The following is a 24,030-nucleotide window of genomic DNA, read 5'->3' as shown; positions in this document are numbered from 1 at the left end:
ACAGTTGTCATAATAATATGAACATTAATATCTAAGCACTTACCATGGTGACTAAAACTGTCGTAGTCTACTTTCAATTCATCCTTGTCGAGGAATTTTTCCGTACGCGGAGAACAGTTACCCTTCATTGATCTGAAATATTGACTCCATCGCGTTCGTCCAGCATCTTTCTTCAGTCGTTTCTCCTTCGCTCTCCTATTGAATATAAATATTATTACATCATTTTACTATATGAAATCTTTTTGGTATTCGTTTTTGGAAATTACCTATTTTGAAACCAAACTTGAACGACTCGCATGTCCAGTCCGGTATCTTGTGATAGTTGTTCTCGTACATGTCGTGCAGGCTTAGGACTATTATTGTAGGCTGTTTTAAGTGTTTCTAATTGTTTTGCTGTAATTGTTGTACGAGGTCGTTTGTTTGGTTGATCACCGTCCAATGAGCCATCTAAGTAGAGTCCTACGAGTAGGGCAATAATGAAGATTAATTAAGTATTTCCTATTTTCCGTGCGTTATAATTTGCTTGTGTTGTGTATACTAATTTATTGAACACACACCAACCTTTCGCCTTCGCGTCCTCATAATCACGTTTACATATTAGTTTTCTATCTTCCATAAGGTAAAATTCATCACCGGTATTTAGTGTTCGAGAGCATATTGTACATAGAAAACATTGTAAATGGTAGACATTGTCCTGCGCTCTCCGTACCACTTGCGTTGGCGGAATTCCCATATCACATGCGGAACACTTTGTTCCATATCGTCTAGTAGGCCCGAACATTGGAAATGCAGAAGTTTTAATTAGTGCTACTTATTTTAATTTGAAACAGATTAATTGTTCTATTTTAAAATCATATTATATACTACATCATGTAATTATAACTTAAAAAAATAAAAATGAATTAATTAGGGGGATATAAATATCTCTGCTGTTTCAACAAGAAATGCTTTATTTGACTTTGAAGTTTTAAATTTTAGTTTAAGTTTTGTTGTATGTTTTTATACTTTTATTTTGGAAGCTTGAATATTCCATTATAGAGTCTTCAACAACGGTTTACGTAGGCATTGTAAACATTTCGATAAAGTTTTGAAATTAGAAGAAATGTTGCTGCCTGAAAAACTCTGTTTTAACCTTAGGTTTTTGCAGACTATAATCACTCATGATAAAAGCATGCATTTAGTAGCCCATAAGTTTAAATCTTTACAGATATTTGGTTGAAAATATTTTAAAATTTGTGAGATATTTTAATGCTTTATTGTAGTAATTTCTTCCACATGTTCACTGAATGAGCCACTAATCGTCTGGATCATTTATGATTATGATAAAAGAATGGTAGTTGGATTTCCCCTGCGAAAACCAACTAATATAAGGGCAGAATTTTGACTTTTAGTTAACTATTGACGCGCCATGACTTTGCATAACATTTTTGAACAACGTAGGTTAAAGATTTGTCGTCTGCTCATACCTATCTGAATGGCCATTTCTCGAAAGTAATGAGTTACCAAACTTTGCACGAAAAGTCCCGTCTTGTTCGAATTACAAATCGCCCGCGTCGACTTCATCCAATTCCGTGAAAAAAGTCAGTCAAATAAGTGCCGATGATGCCGCCATACCACAATTCGCACCAAACGGTTGTCGACGAAGTTATTAAGCCAGAAATGGGGCTCATCTGAGAAGATGATTTTACGATAAACCTGAATTGGTGAATTTTTCGGAGAACGTGAATTTGCTTAATAATCTTGGGCAATTGCCAAGTGTTATACCAAAGTAAGAAGTGACATGCTGAAATGGCAAACCTTATTGAATACATTGACCGCCACGTGCTGTCAAAATCACGTCATCCCGATCGGTAGATGCTGATTAAGTTGTAGAGCTGAGTAGATTTTGCCATGTCCAGACAGACGGACTGTATACTGGAAGTAGTCCCTTAGCTTTTGAGATATCGATCTAAAATTTTGCAACAGCTTTTCCTTCCAAAAGAGCTGTTAATTTTTCGGAGCCGTCGATATCGGATCACTAAAGGATATCGCTATCACATATACAGATTGAACAAAATTAAGTCTTTTTATGGATTTTTTTTTAATTTGACTAGTTGGCTACTTGTAATTTGATGTGTAAGTTATCGCTATAATCTCCGAACAAATTGTTCAAATCGGACCAGGTGCGCCTATAGTTATCATTCAATCTTACCGATCAAAATCAAGACAAAGATCTTAATAAAACATCTTTTTTCCTTCTTAAGTAATTTATTAGCCTTAACATATTGACTGCGAAGCCAATTTTGCTAAATCCATATTATCTTCATAGTTTTAATCATAAAACCTGCAGGAATCGTCTGGTGCTTTCAAAACTGGACAAAATTTTCGTGCGTATCAGCGTACCAAGAAACATTATCAAATTCATTTGCGTTCGTCGCACAAAATACTATGACAACTTGAATGTTAAAAAACACCTTTCACATGATTTCGTGGGACGTTGTAAGTTGACTAAAAAATCGCTGGCTCGAAACCGGTTTTAGACCCATAGTCTCTTAGTTGTTCAGAATGGAATTCAGAATCTTTTTGGATCCCTGTAAACCGATCGGCTCTAGTATTGACAGGAAAACTCCTTAAAAAAATTTTGTTTCATTACAAAGATATTATCCCTACTAAGATTTAGCTGAGTGGAGAATTTAGAAATGGGAATCAGCTGCATAAACTTAGAAGCTTTTAAAACGTTGGTAGCTTGGAGCCGGAATGAAAAAAGTTTTTAAATTGAAAATGAATCCGCTCTATTTCAAGGAGCCATTGATTTAATAGGTTTTAAAATTTTATTTTTCCCTTAGAAACGCTTAAAGTTGGAAACAGTGAGCTTATTTTATCCCCATAAGAAATATTAAACCCAAATTTCGTTTTCAAAATGTTTACGAAAGTACCCAATCCCTAGTAAAAATTATTAAAAACAATATCACAACTCTTAAATAATAATTTTGTAACTTAACTTACTTAAAAAAGTCTTCTTTACAGAAAAGCTGCCCATTCCGCGAGAAGCACTTGTCATTTAGTTGGGTGTGGCATTCGCTGCATTGCAAACATTTCGCATGCCACGTTCGCTCCAACACTTTCAATATAAAACGATCTAGTATAAGTTCATGACAGCCTCCGCATTTTGGTATAGTAGCTGGAACGAGAAATATTCGCAAATAAATATTTATAATTAATTATTATGTGTTTTATAGAGGTTCTTACATATACAAATTTTTTTTGGATAGATTTTTAATAATTACATACATACATATGTTTGCACGTATGTAATAATATGAGGTTAAAAAATTAAAGAGCTGTGGGTAGTCAGGTCATAATCTTCAACGTGAAATGTTTTATATGTATATGTAATTGGTAATACAATTGTTTTTATTAAAATGTGCAAAATACACTTAGGCAAATTTAAGTTCCAGCTAAATTATACAGCGTGTAACACATTGTAAGTCACAATTCACATTCTATGATTTGAGGTTATGTTGAATTTCTTGCAACAGTTGTGCAAGTTTGTCACTTAAAGTTAAAATTTTACCCTGCTTAATTATTTTCTGTAACATTTGCTGAAATGCAGTAATAACTTTCCGAGAGAGTAGGTGAAAATTAATCATACTGATTTGTTATTTTTTTTAAAAGTCAGTTGAAGAGATTTTTCTCAACACTGCAGATATTCCGTTATTTTTTTATGTTACATGTTCTGTTTGGTTTGTTATGAACGTCTATTCATCGTTCGTCCATCATCTAACAAAGTAGCCTGGCGATGCCGGTCTGCCGGTTCCACATTGTGTGTCCAAAACAAGAAAAAACGTTAACTTCGGCTGCACCGAAGCTAATATACCCTTCATTTCTTTTAGTAACTATGTGTTCAGTTTATATGGAAGCTATATGCTATAGTAATCCGATCTGAACAATTTTTTCGGAGATTATATTATTACCTTAAGCAGTAATCCATGTCAAATTTCGTGAAGATACCACGTCAAATGCGAAAGTTTTCCATACAAGCCCTTGATTCTGATCGTTCGGTTTGTATGGCATGAACTGAAACTTCTTCGGAGATTACATTGTTGCCTTAGAAAATAATCTAAACCAAATTTCGTGAATATATTTTGTCAAATGCAAAAGTTTTTTATACAAAACTTTTTTCCGATCGTTCAGTTTGTATGGCAGCTATATGCTATAGTAAACCGATCTGAACAATTTCTTCGGAGATTACATTGTTGCCCTAAAAAATAACCTGTGCCAACTTTTTTGAAGATACATTGTCAAATGTGAAAGCTTTCCATACAAGAACTTGATTTCGATCGTTCAGTTTGTATGGCAGCTATATGTTATAGTGGTCCGATGTCGGCAGTTCCGACAAATGAGCAGCTTCTTGAATAGAAAATGGCGTTTGAAAATTTATCTTAAAATATCTTAAAAACTGAGGGACTAGTTCGTATATATACAGACAGACGGACGGACGGACAAACAGACGGACATGGCAAATCGACTCAGTTCAACATACTGATCATTTATATATATACTTTATAGGGTCTCCGACGTTTCCTTCTGGGTGTTACAAACTTCGTGACAAACTTAATATAGCCTGTTCAGGGTATAAAAACGGCTTTTCCACTAACAACAATGTATGTATGTATATTCCATATACATATGTATGTATGTATATAAATTACCGACCATGGCAGTAGTTGTGTGATATTATTTTGTTTTTTTTTTTTTAAGTAAAAAAATATTCAAATGATTCTCAAATGAATATTAAACACATTTTTATGATTTTTAAATATACATGTGAGAATTGTTTTTACTTTTAACATAAAACGATAAACAATATCCTTAGTCGTCCGTGATGGGTGTAATCGGTTGATGGGCATAATCGGAACTGCCATGCCCAGAAAAAGCCATTAACTGAAAACATATATTATAATTTGCAATAACTAAGGACTTAATTAAGATAAAGAACTTAAAGAATTTATCACAGGCGATCGCAGTGGCAAAGCGCACCTGTGATCAAAAATTTTTGAAAAAGTGGGCGTGGCCCCGTGCTCTAATAAGTTTAATGTAGATAAGTATCTCTTAAACCACTTAACCTATAACAACCAAATTCGTGTAGCGCAAATACAGGGTTTGTCCGGAAAATAATATGACTGAGTGGATTTAAAAAAATTCATTGAACCAATAGTTACAATGTTTTATTACAAACTTTCAAAATTGGCTCCTTCTGCGTCGATGTTGCCCTGCCAGCGCGAAAATGTTTGTTTACAGCTTGAACGTCCTTAGCTGTTGTAGAAGAATTTTACTATGTAGCACAAAAATAAATAATTTGGATTGCTGTAAGACAAGTTCGCAATTACGGGCATATCTTTTGCACAATGTTTTATAACAGGTTGTCAAAAAAGTCTTGCGGTATTTTCGCTAGTTGGCGCTGAAAGCGCGTAGTTCTAGTTTTATTCGTCGCATCGGGTCATGCTTACCTTTTTGGAAAGCTCATTTCACGCGCTAACACGTGTTTGATTGATTGTCGTTTCTTTTAAGTCGTTCGTGAGTTATAGCGTCGCAAACATGGAGCAAAATAAAGAGAAAATACGGCATATTTTACAGTACTACTACGATAAAGGCAAAAATGCATCTCAAGCCACCAATAAAATTTGTGCAGTTTATGGACCCGATACAGTTTCCATTTCCACCGCACAACGATGGTTTCAACGTTTTCGTTCTGGTGTAGAGGTGGTCGAAGATGCGCCACGCTCCGGAAGGCCTGTCGTCGAAAATTGCGATAAAATCGCTGAATTGGTCGAAAGAGACCGGCATAGTAGCAGCCGTAGCATCGGTCAAGAGATGGGCATGAGTCATCAAAAATTCATTTCAATTTCAATTTAAAAAAAAAAAAATCAATAAAAATACCGCAAGACTTTTTTGACAACCCATTATATATTTTGTATGTCCTACAAATGATGATATCGTATCAACATACTTTTTAAATGATTTTTAAAAATTTTGAATGTAGTTGTTATGAACAGTAATATAAATATATATTTGTATAACTATTGATTTAATCTATTAATTAATGTATACTAACTCTTATTATCATATTAATATATGTATGTTCATAAATTGCTAAATCAATTTGTACAGCTGTTATATCTGAATACTTGTATATTCATGAGATATCTCTATTTACATATATTCTTTCCAAAGTGCCTGTGTACAGACCTGTATGTATGACTAATGATCAGATTAAATTTAAATCATTTCAGTAATATATATCAAAAATCCTAGTGTAATTATTGATTTAAATCTAAGACGGAGGTAACAGATTGCAAAATACATAATTTTCAGTTTCACTAACACTGTTACATTTTCTGGATCAATTGAATAAAATATGTAAGATAGAGAAAAACTATCACATTCTAAACATATTGTAATATTAACTTGCTAAATCAATTTTTTCAAGAAGAAGAAAACGAAAAGCACAGTTTATTTTGGTTTTTAAAGAGGTATCTGATATTTTATAATTAATTTCTTATATACATTTATATATGTATATTCATATAGATATCTCTATTTAATATATATTCTTTCCAAAGATGCACCATTCAATTAGCCTCACCGTGACTTGGAGGACGAGCATTACGTGGAGCTCGCTATTAGTTTATTGTTATTGTGATGTTATTAAAATGATAATAAAAAAAACATTTAAAAGATTAAATTTCAATCACTTCAGTAATTTTAAAATACCTTATCAAAAATCCTAGTGTAATTCGATTAGTCCGAAAGTTAATACGAATTCAGTTTACAAACTCGACTAATTTTCGAGAAAAACAGACATTTTCTGAAGTTTTCTTATTTTGCTTTGCATTCCATTTCTGTTCTGAAATTAATTATAATGATAGTCTAACATAAAAAAATAAAAATAAATTTTCGAGAAAAGCGTACGTTTTTTGAAGTTTCCTTATTTTCTTTTACATATGTTAGTCCATTCCATCTCTGCTCTGAAATTACATATATAAAATGGTAGTCCAACATATTTGTTTCTTCTCTTTCATCTACTTAGATACAGTAGCGGATTCAGAGGGGGAAAATGGGACAAAAAAATGGCGGCAGAACTGAAAGTTGACGAAGAAAAATCAAGAATCTGCGACCGACAAACAAAAAGCGAAAATTTCTGCGTGAGAAGTTGCGAAGAATACATAAACATTCCTCTGTTGGATACTAGGGCGAACATTTGAAGACGCTATTTTCTAGAAAAGTAGTGTGTGGATTTCAACTGAGTTTACCCCATAATTCATAGTTTTCTTCGCATATTCCTCACACCTCCTGTGACGAATGCGAGCTCTTTTTCGAAAGATTCTGAAACTTCGCCCACATTGTTTTGTTTTGTGAAATTTTTCTTTGCAATACACGAACTGACTGCAGTATTATACATACATTGCAATAAAGTATGTCACCCGCACGTCCACAATTTATAATGTGTTTTTTCAATTTATTAGGATCTGATATTAGCAGGTCGATTTGAAATTTTTCCATCATAATATGTATTAACCCTGGACGTGCTTTGTTAGTTGATTTGACTAACAATCATCGTGTTTTGACACACGAGCGCTATTTGTATTGTTTACAGTAACTTAAAATATTCTTTTCGATAAAAAATGGGATTAAATCACGAACATTTTCGCTTTTTTACAACTTTCGATGTGGTCTAACTTCTTAAGATTGTAAAGATAAACTTAATTAAATTTTTGACGAGCTCCAACAAGGACCAGTGTTTATCGATGGTATAGTAAATTCAATTGAGGTCGTAGAACACTCCAAGACGACTTTCGGAAGGTCGTTCAAAATCAGTTGTTGTTGAGGAAACAATTGATGCTGCGCGCAAACAGATATTGCAAGATTGTCATGTGATCTATCGTGGGATTGAAACAACTATAGGCATTAATAGGACTAACATACATACATACATTCAATTTGCATGAACTTCATAACTGTAAAAAAGTGTACAATTTGTCAATCGCTCAAAACAAAGCTCGTATCGATATGTCTAGAGAAATGTTAACAAAATACGACAGCGGTGCTTCGAAACACGTCTATGACATCGTGACAGGTGATGAATCGTGGATTTACGCGTATGAGCCAGAAAGTAAACAGCAGTAGACTGTATGGATTTAAGATAAGCCGAATCCAACAAAAGTTGTCCGCTCATGAAGCACTTCTAAGCAAATGGTTGCTTGTTTTTTTTTGGAAAAACTGGACATGACGCAACCATACCACTGAAACAACGCGGAACAGTAAATTCCGAGTGCTATACAACCATTTGTTTGCAAGTTGATTTTCAAGAAATCAGGAAAACCAACCGCCGAAGACGGATCACTCTTCACCACGACAATGCTAGCTTTCACATAGCGATTGAAACAACTGCATTTTTGAGCACTTAAAACATCGATTTGATGAGTAATCCACCGTAAAGTCTTGACATGGCACCGAATGACTTCTCATTATTTCCGTACGTAAAACATAAACTAAGAGGTCAACTTTTTTTGACATCTAAAGAGGCGGTTGATGCGTCCAGAACACATGTTTTGGAGATAACTCAATCAGAGTGTCAAAAGTGCTTTGAGAATTGGTGAGTGATTTTCGATGATTAAAATTAGTTTTTATTCTAGAATCCCGAAATATAAAAGGCAACCTATCTACTGATATTAAATACAATGACTTAAGGTTTCGATTAAGTAATTCGCTCAGTTCTTGTGTTCACTTGACAAGGTCCGATTTTATAATTTAAAACAATTATTTAATTTTTTAGGTTTGGGAGTTATTATGCTTAAGGAAATTTTAAAATTTTATTGGGGATTTTCATAATGAATCGAACCGAACCATTCATTTAGGTGAGATCACAAATCACCGGCTCAACCGAATAAGTTGAACGAATCAATCCTTCCTTTAGCAGTTCTATACTTAATATAACGATTTTCGAATTTCAGGGTGATTTTATACCACATATATCGGCAGATATGTATGTTTGTTATCTTAATAAAATGCATCTCTGAATAAAATGTTAAAATTGGGCGAAAACTTGAACTGGCCCTTATAACCAGTATCAGGATTTTCGAATACGCGGTTGACTTTACTCCATATATATATATTTTTTTTTCTTCGGTCACACCCGAACATAGCCCTTCCGTACTCGTAATGAATCTACTGCTACCTCAGTATGTGTTTGAGTTTTTGTGGATTCTAGTTATAATCAGTTAATTTCTCCCGTCGGATGTAGCCAAAAGCAGTAATTATTTTCACTGATTATAAAAAAAAAACTTATTAGGATGTACTTGCGTTCAAAGCTGAAGATTGAAATGTTTAATTTGTATTAAACAATTAGAAATGGTCGAATCACTTATTATTATAAACTTATAACATTTGTGCTTCGTATGTATTTCGTACGTTTTCTAGAGTTTTACAGTTTTTTAACATTTATTCATACAGATTCATAATTAGAATTATAACAGTAGGTTACATCACTGTTCTTTTATTTTTCAAAGTTGTATTAAATTATAATAGACGTTTTTAGATGGCATTTGAAATGCTTGATTTTGTAGATCAGTTAAAGAACATACTAAGCTTTACGAAGATGGAACTTCGTTTGTTTTTAAAGCATCATAAACAACGTGCGTCAGTAGTTTCCAATAGCATAAGTAATGCAGTTAGCATTACTTCATTACACTATTGAATTTTTCAAAAACAATGTTCTAGGAAATCGTTGTTACAAAAAGTGACAGTTCAAGTATGCAAGAATAATGAAAAAAAATTCTGTAAAGATAATAGCCAGGCTATTTAGCAATGCTATTAAGGGGGGGACAGAGTTTTTAATTTTATTTTTTACCTTGAATGCATAATATCTCAAAAATTGCAAGTCGATTGTAGCAAAATTAATGAAGTTATGAGTACATACATATATGTATGTCTGTCTTATGAAGTTTCACCAAATTTCAAAGCTTTAAAGCGTTTTCCCCACAAATCATATTTTCAAAGTCGATGCCCCTCATGACTTAAAACTACTGCATCGATTTTTGTGAAAATTGGAACACTATTTCCATACATAATTTAAAGGGTAACGCTGGAGAGTTTATTCATATTTTTAATTTCACAATAACAGACTATGAGATTTTATGCAAAATATCGCGTTTTTTCCTTCAACGTGTTCTCAGAGAGTGAAAAATTGAAATATCGAAAAATTCCTTTAGTGTAACCTGGTCAAAGCGATTATCTAACTATACAAATTTTTCATTTCAGCCGATCTAATACCTTGTTATGAGCAGCATCGCAATTCAACTTTTTTCCTAAACACTTCAGAGCAATTGCTGACATTGCCGAATTTTTAATAGTGCTTCTTGAAAATTTAACAGAATAGTCTTTAAAACACTGAAACAGTAATTTCTTTTAAAAGTCGGTTACTCGGCCGAAATATTTTCAAACATTTACAGGGTGTAAACTGAGATGTTGTAACATCCAGAAGAAAACGCAGGAGACCCAAAATAGATTCAGCTATGCCTGTCTCTTTGCCTGTATATACACGAACTAGTTTCCTATATTTTGAGATATAGATTTGAAATTTTGAATACGTCTTTTTCTCTCCAATAAGATGCTCATTTGTTGGAATTGACGATAACGGCCAAGTGTGTGTATGATACATATATCTGTCAGACAAACTAAATATTAGGATTTTTTAAAGCAATTTTTATGTTATAAGAAATGCAGCTGTGAAAGCTATTAGAACTTCGGTGAAGTCGAAGCTAACGTTTTCTTTTTGTTTTTATTCGTTCGCATTGAAAATGAAAGCATTTTCTTTATTTCGTTATTACTATAAAATTAACAACCGCATTGTAAAAGTTGCATTAAAATTATTTTCCGCCGTTGGTGAACTAAAAACGTGTAACACAAAAATTTGACAATATTTATTACAGACTAAAATTTTAATGTCCAGTTCAGTCCAGTTCAGCTATTTCACAAGACGCTTTCTTTATATTTAAGCTGGATCTGTATATGAAAAACAGGGTGTACTTTTGGCATTTTTCCTAAGTTTTATTATATTTCACAAAATATTACAGCTGGCAGCATACTTGTTTTCCACTTTAAATGAATTATAATTTAGATTTTCTTGCAGTTTTCAATCTACATGCATTTCGTTTGGCACACTTACACAATAAAAATTCTGGCAATTGACTTAAATTGATTGGTGGTACACGATCATCACATTTTCCTCCACCGGAACACAGAAAGTCACTTTTAAACATCATAAGTTTCAAAAGTTCCATCCTGTTGATTTCGAAACGGCACGGCACAGCACTAAAAAACGACCGTGCGGTGTTTGCAACGCTCACACATAATCCATATTAATTGCGATTAAAAATATGCCCACCTATTTTGAGGCATTACGCGCACATCCGTTACACAATACAAATTTGCTTAAATTACAATTTGAGTAATATAATTTTTATTAATTTAGCTTTTTCTTAAACAAAAAAGTGGCACACAAAAATACCGACGATCTATAACGGGCAAGTAAAAATCGACTCTCGAACAACGGCGAAACTTCAACGCGAGTGCAAAGCACATTCAAAAATCGGCCACTATGTGGATAGTAGAGAATAGTCGTCGTCGCGAAAGGTGCGTCTCGTACCGTACTGACGCTAACCGAATCGTTGCACTACAAGCCCATCTTTACGGATGGACGGTTAGGTTAGGTGTGCTCTCTGCAAGTGCACTCGGTAATTCAGGGGTAAAAACGGTAAACAGCTACAAATACATTTATGAATAGCTGTATGTTGCTATGAAAACAACAACAAACAAATAACTGTAAAACGAATGCAATAACAATAACAAATACGAATACAAAAACAAAAAAAAAAGCAAATACAAACCAAGTTTATAACTTTATGCTGGTATTGTTTCCTTTCTTGTTATTGCTGTTCTTGTCAGATTTGTATAAAGTTGCTGACATAATCGCGCGGTGGCCCTACCCTCAAAATCAAGCTGAAAATTGTTGCTTCCAGTGGAAAATGGAAGAAAGTGCTTTGCTGAATCTATTGAGCAACCACCAGCACACACTGAACACAAGGGGTACATTTAACATACACAAACATACATACAACCAAATGTATGTATTTTTGTTAGTGTGTTGCTATGAACTTCCAAGGTAACGTTGGGGTTGGTGGGCGTGAGGTTGGCTGGCTGACAATCTGTATATTCGGTTTGTTGGCACGGTTTAATGCTGTTCGTACCCGTTTGACTTTCGGTACATCGTGAGCGGATTGTGCGCTCAACACTTTATATCGGATGGATGGCTGGCTCGCTGGATGGTTAGCTGACTAGCTGGCTGGCTGGCGGCCTGTCTGGCTGCTCGACTACACGGGGTAAGTGTTGCATTTTCCTCCTGGAGTTGTTGCTGAGCTCCAGCAAAGTCAGTCGGGTCGAATGCTCGTTTTTACCCATACAACGTGTATATACGCACATACAAATATATCTACATGTATGCATGCATGTGTATGGGCTGCGTTGGGTTGGTCCTTCTATGCTTTCGACTTGCTCTATGGACTGCCAACTTCTGCCAGGATACAAAGTGCTTTTGCGGCAGCTTTGTGAGACTCGAATTGGAAAAGCGGGGAAGGGTCGACAAAGAGAGTTTGTGTGTATGTGTGTTATGGAGATATTTTCTATTGCGAGAGCGCACTGAAGCGCTTTTCAACTGATCTGGATTGGTTGTTTTGTGGGTTCACAATTTTAGGGAGTGGTCTTTTAAGTGTGTATATTTATTTGCACGTTTGGATGTCAATATGTATGTATGTACACACATACATACATATGTATGGTTATTTGTTGAAATGCGGGTGCGTATTTAGTGAGTTTGGTTTGAATTTGCTTTAGCTTGCAGTTACATATTTAAATACTGTTATATGTCATATTTACTAGTACATATCTGTTGAAGTGAATATGTATGAATGTCTAAGCTGACGTACAGTTGAATGTATAAAGCACATAAGTCTATCACGCACTTAAAGCTTATGCCTTTGTACATAACTATCGAACCGAGAGACTTACACTAAGTACTAACAATGTGCTACATACATATGTATATATGTACATATGTATGTACAGGTCTGACTGCTTTGACGTTAAAATGACTTTTGTCATCTCTATTATGCCTTTTTGGTTTAGACATTAAAGTGACCTTAAATTGCTTAATTATATGCATATGTACATACATATAGATGTCTATAAATAAGTTTGATAATAAATACATAAGTAAATATATACTATTTTCATATATACAATTGCAATTTATCAAATGTTCATATACATATGTATATACAGTTATGTTATGTTCATGAAAATAGTATTTAGAATGAAAAAGGTAGTATATTTTCAAAAAGTAGTATAATTCGAATTTAACTCAACTCATGTTCGGTTACTACTATATGCACGAATGTGTAAATCACATTATAATTTGATGGGGTTCAATTCGTCATTATCCTTGTCTTTAAAAAATTCTGTGCAGACCTTCTTCGGTGAAAAAAAAAGTACACGATAGGAGATATGACACCTTAATTCTGGCAAGAATTTAAGCTGAGAGGTACCACTCAACGTATACTTACATTGTGTCCCCTTAACCTTCTGAGAGCTAATATGTGGGTGTCTTCTAACCAATTCAGTGGTTTTTTCATTAAGTTTATTTGTTTGTCTATTCTTTTCGGTCAAACATTTTGAGTTTCTTTCTCAATTTTAGGAAATTTGACTCTGTTTTTATCGAACTCAAGTTATCAGTATGATGAGCTGAGTCGATTAAGCCATGCTTGTTTGTCTGTTCGATTGTCTATCCGTCTGTAAATACGCAAAATAGTCCCTCAGTTTTCAAGATATCAAACTGAAATTTTGCACACGTCCTTTTATTTTCACGAAGCTGCACATTTGTTGGAGAAACCGATATCGGATCACTATAACATATGCTTATATGGAAAACTCTTTCATTTGACGAGATATCTGCAGAAAATTTGGCATGTACATATGTACATATATATTACTGTCCAAGTAATGGTACAAGCGACGAAGAAATTGTTCTGATCGGACTACTATGACATAGCTGAACTTCATATATTGTTCGATTGAGGTTAAATGTACTCATATATAGGGCTAAGCTTACTTGAAGCAAGTAGTGATTTTCTATACCGTTATATTTTAAGGTTTTAAGTGAAGTTGCTATTGCAAATAGATCGGTTTTTTTACTCTTGTAACATGTTGCTACGGAGTATGATAGTTTTTTTCACCTAACGGTTGTTTGTATCACCTAAAACTAGACGAAATAGATTGAGGACGCAAATTAAATTCTATATCCATGGATGACACCATAGGGCTTCATAGGAGCAGTTGTCAAAATTGGACGTTGGGTGTGGAATCGCCCACCTTTAGGTCAAATCACAAATCTCCGGGCCTACTCAACCGATTTCATCCATATTTGGTACAAGGGATTATTTTGACATTTTCATGTTACAGTGCGAGAACTTTAAATTCCATTTGAATCCAGTATACAAATTTGCCAAAATCGGACCATAACTATTCACAGCCCTAGATACCAAAAATGTGATCCCTAGAGACTATGTCTTATTTTATTATGTCTGCACGTCAAAAATTGGTTGAATCGGGTTAATATTTCTCTTAACCTCTATATACATACTTCATAGAAAGATTTTTAAACTACGGGTTGGTCTTATACCAAACATATTGGTCAATATGTGAATTACCGTAATTAAAATGAGTGAGCGTGTTTTTCTCCTAATGGTCCTAACAGAGTCGAGATAAAAATTGGACGAGGGGCACCGCTCTGCCGATTTCAACCAAATTTGGTACATGACGTGCAAAAATTAGCGTAATCGGCCACTAGATACCAAATATTTAGAACCTTGTACCTATAGGTGACTTTTTAAGCAAATATCGATCTATCTATTAAGCAGTCAGTAAGATTTTCCATTTCTTTTGTTTTCAAAGAACATATTCTTTCTTGAAGCAGCAAACTCAGTTGAAATCCATCCAATTCTTCTTTAGAAAAGCGCGTCTTCAAATCTTTGCCGATTGTATCCAACAGAGGAACGTACTCGTACACTGAGACCGTGTAGTATTGTTCGCTAGTTTTTACGCAGAAATTTTCGCGTTTTGTTTGTCGTCCGCAGGTTCTTGGTTTTTCTTCGTTAACTTTCAGTTTTGCCGCCATTTTTTCGTGTCTGAATAAATGGATCGAAAATGTTCCTCAGCTTTTTGTCTTCAATTTCGGAACGTTACAAGCAGCGTATCTATCATATTTGATGCCTTTGCCAGATCGATACATTCTTTCTGAAGAATTACGCTGAATCAATGAGTTGGAAATAAAATATCACATAGGCAAGAAATCCCAATTAAAAATTTAATTTTGCACACGGCTGCGTTGAGTATCGTTACTTTTCCTGCTATTTCCTTGTTTTCCCAGTTACTAATTCTTCTATGTTGGAAAACTTGGAAGATAAACCGCGGAGCATGTATCAATCGAACATATCACAGATGGAGCTGTATCCAGCATCCATCAATCTTTGAGTGCTGGGTTTGTGTATTGAAATTTTCCCCATTTGCCCCCTCTGAATCCGCCACTGGTATATGTATGTATGTATATATAAAATTGCTAAGATTCCGATCCTCTGGTTAGCGTTTTATATCTTAAGGTATTTCCTTGACGTAGATGGCTAAAATGTTCGGTTGCACTCGAATTTAGCCCTTTTTTAATTGTTATGCATTAGGCACATCCTAACTGCTATTAATATGAACATGACTGTGTGTAATATACTGCGTTAATATATACGTATATGCATATAGTAAACGCTTCCTTGGTTCATCATATTTAATACTTATAATACATACACATTTACATGCATTTTACATGCATTGTATTTTCAATAAATTTTATTTTAAGTCCACATGTAATTATATGTGTATACATAGGTTCTATATACATATTAACATACTTTTGTTGTTGAAATTATTTTTGAAAACTTTAACTTGTATCTGTAAAAGGTAAATTATTAATTCTGCCGAATATTTAACTAAGTTTAAAGTTCGACAAATGTTATTAAGGAAATTTTGGATAAATTGTAAATATTTTATGACTCCACATAAGAAACCTCGCTTGCCGTGATAAATTACACAACTCAACAAATATACAGGAAATATTTGCTACTGACGTACTAAGAGGTTTATGAGGTATTTGAGGAGTCCTGATTGCGAATTTGAGTTCAAAAATTTTCCATCACGTACAGCTATTCTTGTCATTTTAGTAAATTGTGGTGTTTTGACTCCTACACCCTTTGACTTCTTCTTTCTTTGTTTTCGACCATTCGGATGACATGACTTAGCCAGTGTAGCCGCTGTCTTTTAATTCGCTGAACTATGTCAATGTCGTACATCTCATACAGCTCATCGTTTCATCGAACGCGATATTCGTCGTGGGCAACGCACAAAGGACCATAAATCTACCGCAAAAGCTTTCTCTCGAAAACTCGAAACGTCGACTCATCAGATGTTGTCATCGTCCAAGCCTCTGCACCATATAGCAGGACGGGAATAATGAGTGACTTATAGAGTTTGGTTTTTGTTCGTCGAGATAGGATTTTGGTCAATTGCCAACTTAGTCCGAAGTAGCACCTGTCGGCAAGAAATATTTTGCATTAGATTTCGAGACTGACATTGTTGTTGGTGCTAATGCTGGTTCCAAGATAGATGAATTATCTACGACTTCGAAGTTATGACTGTCAAAAGTGACGTGGGAGCTTAGTCGCCAAACGATAACAGGAGATATTTCGTCTTGCCCTCGTTCAGCACCAGACCCATTTGCGTTCACTGCCTTATCCATTCTGCAGAAAGTAGAACTAACGGCGCGGTTGTTCTCTCATCCGAGGCTGTTGATTAGTTTTCATTAGGGGCGTATTTATGTGGCGAGTCCCAACCCAACGCACAACCTAGAGTAGGGATGGTTCGCCTTCTCACTTTGGATAGCCTTCAAATGGATGTTCTTTGGCAACCCAGAGGATACTTGGTCTATATGTAAAAGAATCGTTTCTAATCATTCCCAAGTGAATGGCGATTAGAGAACTTTCCTCACTTGCGTGAACTTCTACACATGACTACATCCTCCCCTTGACTACCACAAACAAAATCCTTCGTGTTAGGAAATTTTTACTATCATTTTCGGTTTTAGTAACTCAAAATTAGCAAGAAGCAGCGTCAAACATCACAGGCGTAAAATGACTATAAACTAGTTTCGATGGCATAATCACAATGTATCCAACATTCATCGCCAGGTAACACTCTTTAGAGCAATCCAGGGTCATCAGTAGTATATATTCCTATATAAATTAAGCAGTTTAGGCACAAATTCTTTTTTCGAGTATTCCTCAATACTCTCTCCCGCACTTCTTTAATAGTTTCACTAGCAGTTGATATAGTGGAGCGTCTAGCACGGGGTTAGCGTAAAAGATGTTCTTTCAGAAATAGTTTGCGTTATCAACAATAATTTCTTTACATAGAACACTGTTAACCTTTCATAAGTAGGTTATACCTATTATAAGAACTCAAAATATTTATTGTGTATGCTAATGGATCTTTTGCATTTCTTGTGATACTCGAAAGAAAAGACAATGAATTTTACAACGCCGACCAGAGGTTATTACTGCAGATTACTATTACATTCATAAATATATCTATGTAGGCACTGATATATACATATATACATAAATATGTAGTTACACTCATGCATTTGAAACTATAATTTACGAATGTAAAAAGTCAGCGTGTCTGACATACATATATAGTATATTCACTATTAAGTCGTTGCATATTGTTACAGTGTCTATAAAACTATAAAAACTCGGTGACAACATCACCAAGGGAGTACCCATGAATTGTCATTAAATACAATAAAATGGCAACCATTCGTTAAAAGTAAACAAGTCAACAATGTCTAGGATAAGAAGTAAAAAAAAAATCCAACCGAGTAATCGTATCCTTACACTTAATATGTAAAAAGGGCGTGCCGCAAATGCCTCCCCACTAGTTGACTTCATATCGACGCATGTCCAGGGTTGTAAACGTTGCAAGTGCAGAGGAGTCGCGATTTCTTGTAAATAAATACGTATGTATGTATGTAATGAGTAGTTGCAAAAAGGTGGGTGGACTCATTGCTTGTTTTGGGGTGGAATTATATTTTTTTCTCTTTCGCATACGGAATAAGTGAGACGTTTACCCCGATGCACATACATATATGTACTTAAAACCGTTTATTCATATATAATAAGATATATGTACATATTTATAAGGATGCACCGGTACTTGAAAATATAGGTATTTGTATAGTATATACTATGACTTATGCGTAGAAAGTTTTTACGTTTACACACACGCGTACGTAGTTACAAAGGTTGCAAAAATTTTGTATTTTCTAATTTTCGTTCCCCAAAATATAATTTGGCGACAAAACTTTTGTAAGAGAATATATGTATACTTGTATTTGCTGTCCGTCTCAACTGTAAAATATTATTTCAGTTGTTTTGACATATCAACTTGTCAGTTGCTGCCATTTTGTAGATTCTTGTATAAGCAAATTTAAGATGTAATATTTTTAACGAATACTTAAATTGTCTATTGGACCGGATGAAGATTGATGAAAATATACATAAGTCTCTATCAATTAAGTGGATATCTTTGAACATCGATTTTTTATTTTACAATAAAACAAGAAAAAACGTGGAACCGAGGCTACAAGCTTCACAAATACAAAATATTCCTTACAAAAACTTGATTCCGATCATACAGTTTGTGTGGCAGGTATATGTTACAGTGATCCGATCTGAATGATTTCTACGAAAATTGCACAATTGCCTTGGACAGTAACCCAAGTTAAATATCATGAAGATATCTCGTCAAATGAAAAGCTTTCCATGCAAGCACTTTTTCCTGATTGTTCAGTTTGGATAGTAAAGGACGTGTGCAAAATTTCAGATATACATATATACAGACGGACACGGCTAAATCGAGGTCTTAGGTTGTATACATACATACATATAACACAACTTGTGTTGTGAATAACTGAAAAGAAACCTGCCAACATACTGGATCAAATTGAGAAGTAAATTTTTAATTTATACTTCGCGTGTTTTTCGAATCAGTAAATATTTGGCGTAGCTACAACTTCGGGCGCCCGGGGCCAGGGATGTTCTGCCTTACCATTTTTGAAAATTTGGAGAAATAAAAGTATTTGTTACATTCAAAGCATAGGGTAACTGTGAGAGTGACACGTCGCTAGACAAAGCCAGAAAAGTGCATCTTTAAGTTCTATCACTATTTTTAAGAAACATATAAGCCAAAAGATATAAGCCAAATTCAAAGACTAAAGAGTATTCGAGTAAAAATTAATATTTTTCAATGTTTTTCAGATTATTACATTCTGAGTATACAGCTCTTTATCTTTTATAATAAATTTTGTAAAAAAAATTTGTGGAAGTATTTTTCAGAATATTAAAAACAGCGAAGATCGCAAGCGAGCCGGATAAAGACAAGTAACGATGATACATGCAGAAAGTGCAGGGAAGTAAGCATGAAGTAGACGCTGGAACACCTCCTCCAGCATTATCTAGAACTCTTAGATATTTAGAAGCAGTTGAAGAGACTAGATGAAATACCAAAATTTGATATCAAATCGCTCTTAAAGTTCGCAAAAATCGTTGTCGTTATGCATGTCGTTCAACTCAAATTAAACTGAACCTTCATCTGGCTTTCCTCAGGACCAGTAGGTTCATGTATACCGTGATTGCCGGCCAGTATAACCTAATATAACTTAGCCTACTAAACTATATAATTCATAAAATCGATTAATTAAGACATGTATGCCAAAAAAAGCGTAGTACCGAAAGTATTACAAATTAAGTTGAACCTCAAACGCAACCAGGAACTTAGATTGTTTGAAATTCCTTTTCGGGGAAAACATTTATTTGGTATCAAGAAATTATTGTCATGTAATCTTATATTGAGTCAACTTAGTCCCAAATGTTTGAATATCAGCTGTTAATCCCCGTTTCGCCTAATGTAAAAAAAATGCTATTTATACTTCTGGTCATAAGTATTATTATTGCTGTCAGAATATAACTATACTAAACAAGTAAGGAAGGGCTAAGTTCGTGTGTCACCGAACATTTTATACTCTCGCATGATAAAGTGATAATCGATATTTCATTATACGTCATTTACATATTTTTCAAATACCGTATTTGTGTAAAGTTTTATTCCGCTATCATCATTGGTTCCTAATGTATATATTATACAGAGAAGGCATCAGATGGAATTCAAAATAGCGTTACATTGGAAGAAGGCGTGGTTGTGAACCGATTTCACCCATATTTCGACCATGTCATCAGGGTGTTAAGAAAATATTATATACCGAATTTCATTGAAATCGGTAGAGTAGTTCCGAGATATGGTTTTTGGTCCATAAGTGGGCGAGGACACGCCCATTTTCAATTTTTAAAAAAAAGCCTGATTGCAGCTTCCTTCTGCCATTTCTTTCATAAAGTTTAGTGTTTCTGACGTTTTTTGTTAGTCGGTTAACGCACTTTTTGTGATATTCAACATAACCTTTCCGCCATTTTGTGGGCGTGGCAGTGGGCCGATTTTGCCCATCTTCGAACTTAACCTTCTTATGGAAAGAAAATACGTGTACCAAGTTTCATCATGATATCTCAATTTTTACTCAAGTTACAGCTTGCACGGACGGACGGACGGACAGACAAATCCGGAATTCAACTGTTAATCACCCTGATCACTTTGGTATATATAACCCTATATTGACTCTTTTAGTTTTAGGACTTACAAACAACCGTTATGTGAACAAAACTATGTTAATACTCTCCTTAGCAACATTGTTGCGAGAGTATAAAAACTATAAAATCACGATTGTAGTGCAACAGACTCAAGACTAATTTCTAAATGCATACCAACCCGGAATTAAACAAAAATCATCTATTTTGTGTTAGATTCATGTGAGATTAGATACAAACGTTGTTAAGGTCTAGAGCTTGTATTTGAAGGAATACACATAAAAATTATTGAAATTTTAAATTTTTGCCTTTTTCAAAATTCATGGCGTTTGTAGATTGAATAGTCGGTCCAATTTTCTACGAATTTTCAATATTGCTGCTTCATCACAAAATTCACAAAAATCGGTCCAACTTGACCCAACAAAACTATTTAATTTTTATATTTTATTAATAGTAATAAATGAAATTTGACCAGTTCTTGATTTTTATTACAGAATTTCAGGGTTCTAATTCTCTTGAATAAATTGAAAGACCTTTCGTTTGAAAAAAACTAAAATAAATAAATTTATCTATCAAAATCTTTTCAAAACCAAAACCTCTTTTGCTTGCGGAAATTTATATTTTCCTACGTACATACATATATAGTACGTATATGCATTCATTTGTATAAGAGGAAGCACTTTTGCTATAGCAGGTCGTTTAGAAATTACGATTTGAACCTAAATGGCAAAACTTTTTGTTAGCCGGCATTGTTTTAATTGCAAATAACACGAAAGTGAGATAAGCGCCCGGCAACTAAATATTGCTCATTTTGGTCAGTGAGCGACTTTTTAATGAGAGTTAACAAAATGCTGGCGCGTGCTAAACATTTTCCTACTTAAATATTCATTATAGGTACACACTGACACACCTGCGTCCACTGAAGGGGGCGTTATGGACTTACGCAATGCGCGCAGAAACGACCAAATATTGTGCAAGCGTGAATAAATGTCCTGAAATTAACTTTGAAGAGAGTTTAATGCATTGCGTGTGGTCAAACTAACGATGGGTTTGCACGTTATCCGGCACTCACCGCGAGGCACTGCGAACACTATTGGCCACTTAGGTGCACTCGTATGGTGTTTTCATAACAATATACATTTAACAGTTGGTCTGAATTTGTCTATGGATATACATATGTATGTATGCGAGTTTTATCTGTATTTAAAGATTCTTATTTTGAACACATCTGTTGTTTAGGTGAGAAGTTTATGAACGTGTCATATCTCAATTTGGCATTTTTATAACTTTGTCTTTAAGGGCGTGTTTGCAGTTGGTACAATGTTTGAAACACTCAAAAGGAAACGTAGGAGACCATATAAAATATATATAAAGGGTGATTCATTTCTACTTCTTCTACTTTTTTAAGGGGTTATATACAGTTAGAAGACTGAACTACGAATTTTCCAGATTTTTTTCTGAGAAAACTTTTAAAATTAGTTTTAGTAAAAATATGTATTTGGAAAGTTCCGGGAGTTCCTCTCAAAAAAGACGTTTTGCTGTGACACTATATCTTTGTACTGTATCCTCTGAAATTAAAAAAACCAAACAGATTTCGTTGAAATAATGTTAAATATAGTAATTAATCGAAGGAATAAGCAAAATAAAATTGTTTGACAAAATGGCGTTTTCTAAAAAAAAATCGATTTTTGACAAAAATTTCGTCTTTAAATTGTTTATAAAAAATATTTATCAGTGAAAAAATTTTTTTACGATTAATTACTAAGAAATATATTTAAGAAGCTCGTGTTGAAATTTGAGACTAATCGGTTTAGCCGTCTTCGAGTAATGTTGGTCACCGACTTTGAAAGCACCATTTTGAGTAAGCCACGTTTAAAGTTTGGAATGCACTTCCAATTACTCTGAAGCGCCTTTTCAAATTTGCGTGTAACTTCGAAAATATTCATCGGAACGATATGAAATTTTCTGTGTGCATTCATACATACATACATATGTACATTAAGAAAATAAAAATTTCTTAAAATGTTTCTAATACGTAATATATTTTATTAATTATCTTCTCACTTACTACTTCAATATTTTTGAAGAATAAGTCAAATATGTTTTTTGCTCTCATCACATCTACACATATATCAAATGTGCTTTCTTGTTGATGTTGTATAAATCAGTTCATGCATAGACTTTCTGAAACATATGAATATAGAGGGAGCAACTCTTGACAGTTAATAAGAAGACAAAAACATTTCATTCAAACATTTATTTGTTGCTCTAATTACTGATAGCAGGGTTCTTTGAAATCTGTTGACTATCAGGATTAAGTTTTTGAACATGCAGAACATGTAGACACTTTGTAGCTAGTTCTGATATTCTGTCCTGTTACGATCGAAGAAAATTTAAGATCTTGCTAAACCACTAAAGGAACGTTCAAAAGCATTCTTATTTTTAACTATTCACTTATTTTCTTGGAAAATATGGGGCTCTTTGAGAACTCCGGCCCAGGAACTTTTGCTGAACTTTAGTAGTTTTTCAGTTATGTATATTAAACTTATTATGGGACTTGGTTTCTCCTAACTCGCTTCGCTTTACCAATTTAGTGTTTTATATTTCAATTTGTGGTTTAATTAAGGTATTTTATAAATTTTCGATTTTTTGGACTTGACGAATATCCTCGTAAAATCGATGGCTGAGAAGATGGAGAACAACAACATTAAAGCTTCCGAAATATTACATACAATTTTAATATCAAAATCTATATCCTAAAGTATCGCCTCTTTCCTGAAATATGATGTCCAGTCAATCAAAATTTATAAAAAAGTAGTAAGAATTTGTTTTCTAATTATTTCACTACAAATTTTATATTATATTTTTTATTTTATTCACTGCAAATTTTATAGGCAGCTCTTCAAATGCTTAGTTGAAAGTATATCCTTGTTAGTTCTTCCTTTTCGAGAATGTATAACGAATGCAAGTAAATTTAACTGTTTTTTAAAATAGATGAAATTAAATATATTCGGTTGGGGTTCTCAAAAAGCAGTCAGTGTTTTGATGTCTTGATAGAATAAGCGTCCATCTATGGTAACAAAGTTAACAGATATGAAGGAATATTGATTTAACCCAACAAATATCTATAAGTACAAATTTT

The 24,030-nt window shown here is 34.0% G+C and overlaps 1 protein-coding gene across 2 annotated transcripts in view; it reads right to left on the bottom strand.

The window, feature by feature from the left end:
• The window catches only part of LOC126752589 (LIM/homeobox protein Lhx3), a 95,171-nt gene that overhangs the window by 2,477 nt on the left and 68,664 nt on the right, over window positions 1-24,030 (bottom strand). The window contains exons 1-5 of one of the 2 annotated variants that reach the window (XM_050463515.1): window positions 11,207-11,740; window positions 2,986-3,160; window positions 562-764; window positions 267-459; window positions 44-195 (exon numbers count right to left, since the gene is read on the bottom strand). In XM_050463515.1, the coding sequence (XP_050319472.1) occupies window positions 44-195; window positions 267-459; window positions 562-764; window positions 2,986-3,160; window positions 11,207-11,321 (838 nt within the window). In that variant the 5' untranslated portion in view covers window positions 11,322-11,740. Of the gene's footprint in view, window positions 1-43; window positions 196-266; window positions 460-561; window positions 765-2,985; window positions 3,161-11,206; window positions 11,741-24,030 lie in introns of those variants that run through there. The other variant, XM_050463514.1, reaches the window with a different exon arrangement.

This window comes from Bactrocera neohumeralis, chromosome 3, assembly GCF_024586455.1.
Source record: "Bactrocera neohumeralis isolate Rockhampton chromosome 3, APGP_CSIRO_Bneo_wtdbg2-racon-allhic-juicebox.fasta_v2, whole genome shotgun sequence".
Taxonomy (NCBI): domain Eukaryota; kingdom Metazoa; phylum Arthropoda; class Insecta; order Diptera; family Tephritidae; genus Bactrocera; species Bactrocera neohumeralis.
Note: the sequence above shows the minus strand (reverse complement) of the source record. Positions and strands in the feature narration are given on the sequence as shown.